This window comes from Morone saxatilis, unplaced genomic scaffold, assembly GCF_004916995.1.
Source record: "Morone saxatilis isolate NCDOM2014 unplaced genomic scaffold, NCSU_SB_2.0 Contig5, whole genome shotgun sequence".
In the NCBI taxonomy this organism is placed as follows: Eukaryota; Metazoa; Chordata; class Actinopteri; family Moronidae; genus Morone; species Morone saxatilis.
In genome coordinates, this window is record NW_023340095.1 from 20,518,093 (window position 1) to 20,524,734 (window position 6,642).

Genomic DNA, 6,642 nt, shown 5'->3' on the forward strand with positions numbered 1-6,642 from the left:
AAAACAGTGTACAGTACATTATACAGCTTTCTGTTCTTGGCTAAGTGCTATAAAATGACAAATAGACCAGTATGTCCTGGAAAAGTCTTTAGTGCACAACAAAATTCTGATGTAGAAGTATAAATATACACTCAGTTTATTAGGATTTATTACAGGACCGTTTTAACTAGGTGAATAAGCTGGCCTGATTAATGGCTGCTGTACATTTAGTTTGATGCATTATTTTTTCAACATTCAGAAAGTCAATTCATTTATACATTTTAAAAAGCCATAACATTATCTTTTTCCAGCCTCTTAAATGTGACCATTTCGTATTGTATAATTTTGATAGAATGTCTTTTGAGTTTTGGTTGAACAAAACATGAATTCAAAGATGTTACCTTGGCCCTGGGAAAGTGTAACGGAAGTCGGCCATGTTTTTGTGTCATTTTAGAGAGATTTAGTTCAATCAGTTAAATCTTATGTATCAAGGATTCAATCAATTAAAAAAACAACTGAAAACTGCCAGTGGCAGCTATGTTGTGTTTTCAACTTCCCATTTGAACTCTGAAAGCTATAAATGCCCTTGAGCAAGTCAGCACGTCAGTAGTTTGAACAAATGTCTGTATGCATGTCATTAAAAGTTGTTACTCGATAACCAGAGGAACCCTGAACATGTAAGCTGAGTAACTTTGTGTTTAATTTGTGCTGTTGTCTTCCCCCAGTCGCGGTTGGCGGTGAACAGCGTCACAGCAGGAGACTACAGCCGGCCGCTCCGCATCTCCAACTTCATCAACGAGCTGGACTCAGGCTTCCGCCTGCTCAACCTGAAGAACGACCCGCTGCGGAAACGCTACGACGGCCTCAAGTATGACGTGAAGAAGATCGAGGAGGTGGTTTACGACCTGTCCATCCGCGGGCTGGCCAAGGAGCCCGAGGCTGGCGTGGACAAGTAGAGCTCGGAGAGACAGAGGAGGGCTGGCACCTCTCCACGGCTGCTGCACCTTACCCCACCTGGAAGGCAAGACCCAGGGATCTACCTGAGGCCCCAGCAGCAGATGGCAGACTGTGTGTGTGTGTGTGCATTTGAGTGTGTGTTTGTGCGGATGCATGCATGAGAAGTGTTTGAGATGGATGGCATTCTGTCGGTGACCGTGATGGAGTTGTTACCCTCGTTCAGAGATCAAAGGTTCAGTTTGTTGCTGGTTTTTGTAAATGTGTGTTCTCAGCTTCGTCTGATTCATGTGTTACTGTTTCACTGAATTGGTTTTGCAACTGTTCCATCTAATTTGCAAAAAAGTCAACTTCTTATTAAATTACAGTACATTGATGTTCAATTCATTGTAAGGCTGTGTATTGGCGAGAATCTGGTGATATGATGCGTATCACAATACAGGGGTTACAATTTAATATGTTGCAATGTATCATGATATATTGTGTTTTTTTTGTTTTTTAAAGCTAATGTAAGGAAGACAAAAAACTCCCCACCATATGCATACAAGCATAAAAACATTTAACACTATAGCCCTGTTTACAACACTGCTGTCCATAACGTGTTTTTGAGAATTGATACAATCTAACTAAATATTGCAGTGTGTAAGTGTATTGATTATTTTTTTTCCTTTCTTCTTTGTTGCACCCTTAATTCCTTCAAGAAGACAGCCCAGACAGCGTTCCAGTCATGCAGAGCTTATTTTTTGTCGATGTTTGTGTTTTATTTGCAAAATCCAAAAAAAAGAACACGAAATGTGTTTGTGTTGTTCAACGAGTTTTTGTCTGGTGGTATTTCGTAGGACTCTGAATTAATAATGTTAAAAAATGGAGGCATCCAAACAGACGTCCAGGAGCCTCATTTATGGAGGAAATATTTGATGCCATATCAGACGATTAAATCTTGAATCAACAACTCAGACTTTTACAGTATTCTTACCAGATTTTGATCTTTTCTGACTTTAATAAGGAATACGTTTTGATGATTCTTATAAATGAGGCTCCAGTAGAAGTAGAGCCAAAGAAATGACAAAGTTGCACTTCACATGATATAAAGCTACTTTTTGTTGTTTTTTTTAGTTTCTAACAGCAAGGAACCCTTGCAGAACAGTGCCAATGAATGTCTGTTGAGCCATTTGGGTGTTTTGGTTGTCAGGTGATAAAGCTTTCTCTGGAAATCCAGGAGCGAATACTAACTAGTCATAATGTCATGTACTGCATGTGATATGTTTACTGTTTTTTTTTTTCACTTTAGGAAATGTCTTGAAGGTTTGTTTCTGTAATCCACGCTTCTGTTTGCTTCTATACTGTAGTGGAGCTGGATTGTATTTTCTAGAAATAATTCACTGTCACTCTCTTCCATCTTGTGCTTTGTTCCCTGGAGTGATAGGTGCATTCCACTTGTACTGTGTGTATTCTTGTTTTTGAATCAGTTGTCCTTAAGATGCTTAAAAATGACTGTAAATATATTTCTACATTCTACATTTCGAGCTTCATAAGACTTTACAATTAAGCATATTGCACAGAAATATACAAGGAGCAAGGTCGTGTTTAAAATCTTTTAATATAATTCACAATATATTACATTGGGGAAATAATACATCAGGTCTTTTCAAATGCAAATGAGGAACACAAAAGAAACTGTATGACACTCAGCAGGCTTTGTTTTTTTACATTTTGAAAGGGTTCATCTGAAACCGCATCCTCCGACAGCACAACAGTATTGGTGTGGAGTTGAGCAGCCCCGCCCTCCAAAACACAGTGTTTCGCTACCTCTTTTTTAGTGCTACTTCATAGCAAAGATAAAACAGCATCTGTCTTAAATAGTGGTTTTGGTTTGATGACCCGAAATTGACTGAAATCAGCTTCAGTCAACCTGGTTTCTTCTAATATAAAGAACTGTGAATAAACAAGGCCGTGTAACATGTCTTACCAGCAGTTATACTGGAGAGCTTTCTATTACAGAATAAAGTGCATTAAACAAAATAAAGCCTTCATAAATTAAAAAAACACTAAAATAAAAGAGAGAGGATCAGGTGATCACATATTATCAGCAGCCAGTGACTGTCAGAGGAATATTTATATTGCCTGTAAAACTGATTCAATCAAGTGCCAACAGAGGGCAGTCTAGTCTGTATCTCAGAGATGAATGCTACTGTGACAGGTTGCAAATATTTCAGTACGTTTTAGCTTAACAGTAATCAAGTACCAAGGCACAACAGCTCATCGCTAGGTCACATAATAATAACACAGTTAAAACCGTGTCATGACAAGATGGTTGGGATGATTTTTTTGAGGCGAGTTTGACAAGTAACCAGAGTTTTTCAGCCTTTATGCCAAAATGTACCCCAACAATGGGAGAGATTTCCTGTTACAAAAACAGCATATTCTTGCAACCTACAGTCCTGAAATGATAAGTCAACAAGTTATTTGTTTGACGCAAAGTGGATCAATTAACTGTTTGTCGTTTATTTATTTAAAACATTTGCAGTTTTTTCAAATGTTGCTCTTACCTTTATAAAACTCTACTTTGGGTCTGGGAATTTGAGATTGAGGCCATTTCCCAACATTTTGTAGACCGAATGATTAATCAGATGAATAGACTGAATGTATATAATTGATTGTTGCAGCCCTATAAATAGATCAAACAAATATCAGCACACCTGTCCCTTGGCCAGGTCTGACACGAGGTCCTGAACCTAAGGTTGAAAAACTCTGGACTTAACACACAGTGGAGGAAATTGCAGTGGTTGACTTTACCTATTAAACATGATGTTACCACAAAGGAGATTGACTAGACTTCTCACAAACTGCTTTCATGGCACTAAGATTATCTTAATTCCAAGGATTGACCAGAACAGCGCTCATTTAAGCAGGATGAACCCCTGAATGCCAAAGGATATCTTGGGAAATTAAATGCATATACAGTAGCTACTTCTTTTGAAACTGGCAGAGATTATTGCTGTTACGTGAGTTCTCATTTAAACACAGTGATACAGGAGGTCTGTTCAGCCTGCAATAAGAGGCTCTGCTCAACTGCATCTCTGGCAGTGAAAGTTGCTCTACCGCCGACATACAGTAGAGGGCGGCACACAGACAGGAGAGGGCAGTGATGACAAACAGGAACCACTGAACAAAAGCTCTTGACCACATCTCTACCGCTTCATACCAAAAACAAATGTCCCCCCCCTCCCCCACACACCATCTTGTATAAAAATGACATTACAATTTTTCTTTTTGCAGTCAGTCATGATCAGCCATGCTTTTCAACAGACACACCTTATTTACTGAAAACTCAGCTCTCTTTCTGCAAGAGCAAACAGTCTTTACAATCAAGGCTGACAAGCACAGCCCAAGTTTTTTGGTTGTCCAATAATCTGATTTCTTTTTTACGACTTAAATCTTCACATGTAATTTCATGACAGTATGGTGCACTTATAGCTTTGTAAGAAAAAAGTGCCATATCTTTCTCTTACCCTTGTGAGGCTTTGAGAAAGATTTTTTTGAACTGAAATTTACTGAAGTTATAACAGTGGCGTCACTCAAATGCTTCTTGTTGTCAGTTTATTTTTGCTGTAGAAGGATTCAGATTATTTACAGTGTAATAACGTTGGGGGATGGTTAGTCTCAGGAGCGGCTCTGGTTTGTGTTGATCATGATGTTGGGCAAAGCGTTGCGTCTTTTCCTCCAGGTGCCCAAGTCTCGAGCGTATCTCTTAATCTGGTGGAACCACTGCTGGGTGCGAGATTTGTCCGAGGCACGGAAAACGAAAGACTCTCGCCGAATATCGAGCACCTCGAATGTGTCCTCGCAGTCTGGATCCGTCGACACCACACAGTTTCCCAGACGGATGGGCTCTCTGAGCACTGTGAACTTCCCGCTGCTCTTGTCCTTGATTAGAACCAGCACTCCATCTCGAATGCCATCTCCACCACCCTCCCCCTGATCCCCCCGTGCCCCCAGGTCAGTGCCTTGTCCTGGAGCTTCACCGGCCCGCTGTGTCCTCACCATCAGCAGACTCTGGACATTTTGGAACTTGAGGGCCTTGCTGCCCTTCCTCAGCCACTGACCATCTGCTGGCTGGGACAACTGAAGGGGTCCCTCCATGACGAATCGTGTGTTTTCTCTCGCCCAGCCCACTGTCTTCATCGACACCTCTCGCATTTCAATGTTGATGACCTCCCGATTTTTGCGGCTGTCGCGGCGGAACGAGCGGAGGGACCATGTGACACCATTCCCCTCCTGCTTGGTCTTCATGTTGATGTGCTCCAGATGGGATTCCACCCGACTCTTGGCCTCACGGAGACGTGCATAGTCAGGGTGACATTCAGGGGTGACCTTAATGATTCGGCTCAGTAGAAGCGGGTATTTAGTCACGCGCTGGAGGGGCGCCATGAGGAAGGAACGCAAGTTCATGCGACGCAGTGCTGTGTTGTCATTCTGGGAAACATCCAGGAAGATTCTGAAAAGACAGACGAGAAAATTAAGTTGAAAACAGAGATGTCTGATGTACTGGGAAAACTCTTAAAACGTTGATTAATGGGAATCACAGGACAGCCTGACTCATGGATGAGCTGTGGTTCTGTCTAAAAATATGAATCAATGCAGCTCTAGCCTCAAAATAGAACTTCTTCTGAATAAGTGATAACCCGCTGTCTTTTCCATTAAGAATAATAAGGAACAGCCGTGGCAGGAACTAGAGAAAGCTCCCAGAGTAACTTTTCCATCACACAGACTAACTGGAAGAAGGACCTTTGTACTCTGTTTGTACCTGAGCAGCTCTTTCTCCTTCTCCAGTGTGTTGAGCATGTTGACCGAGGTGGACTGCTGCAGGCAGTAGGTCTGGAAGGCGGGCAGCATGTTGACAAACTCCAGGAAGATCTCTCCTATGTACACTGTCAGCAGATCTTCATCTCCCTGAGGTCAAACCACGTGAGACAAAATGGTCATGTCAATATTGAACTAATTAACATTTTGCACTAACAATTTGTCTTAACAAGTCATAGTTGTCCATCATTGTGTCTAAAAGATCTGCTGGTACAGCAACACCAATAAATATTGTGTGAATGCAGAATATGTACAGAGTTTATATTTGGCCTGTATATTTTTTACCACAAGGATACACCAAGCTCAGCCCAGCGTAAGAGTTTAGCCTCAGCCGCAGAGGCTACAGATTAATGTTGGGATGGAGGCTTTCAGGTGAACAGTGAAGCAGCAGGCATGACAAAGCAAAAGAGTGACCAACATATTGCAAAGGGGTGCATTGGAGATACTGTGTTACAGCTAGAAGAGTGTCATGTGAGAGCAACAGCCCCATTCTAGAAATTAGTGTCAGTGTTTGGTTAAAAATGGGTAAATCATGGTACTAGAATCAAGAAAAATGACTGGTTGACAATCTCAGCCACAATGGCCATTTAGTAGCTGTTCTGGAGCTTTAAAGTTCGTTCTGACCTTGGACAAACGCTGCTTGCTGAGCAGCTCCCGAACGCAGCTACTGTGATGTTTGAGTCAGAATTCTGTTCTGGCGGTTGAAAGATAAAATGTTCGAATCTCAATTTTTACGGCCAAAATTACAGAAAAGCTTTAAAGTGCTCAATACAAGCAATTTTCACAAGTAACAACTGGCGCGAACGTCCATCTTGCATACGTGACTTATTTTGATACCAAACTGAA

The 6,642-nt window shown here is 41.3% G+C and overlaps 2 protein-coding genes across 2 annotated transcripts in view; one reads left to right on the forward strand and one right to left on the reverse strand.

The window, feature by feature from the left end:
* The window catches only part of tsn (translin), a 4,477-nt gene extending 2,151 nt beyond the window's left edge, over positions 1 to 2,326 (forward strand). Inside the window, exon 6 of the mRNA XM_035676742.1 lies at positions 705 to 2,326. Within this exon, the coding sequence (XP_035532635.1) occupies positions 705 to 935 (231 nt within the window). The 3' untranslated portion in view covers positions 936 to 2,326. The remainder of the gene's footprint in view (positions 1 to 704) is intronic.
* A 1,054-nt stretch (positions 2,327 to 3,380) lies between these two features.
* The window catches only part of si:dkey-91i10.2 (uncharacterized protein LOC555224 homolog), a 20,822-nt gene continuing 17,560 nt past the window's right edge, over positions 3,381 to 6,642 (reverse strand). The window contains exons 6-7 of the mRNA XM_035677181.1: positions 5,741 to 5,890; positions 3,381 to 5,431 (exon numbers count right to left, since the gene is read on the reverse strand). Of these exons, the coding sequence (XP_035533074.1) occupies positions 4,597 to 5,431; positions 5,741 to 5,890 (985 nt within the window). The 3' untranslated portion in view covers positions 3,381 to 4,596. The remainder of the gene's footprint in view (positions 5,432 to 5,740; positions 5,891 to 6,642) is intronic.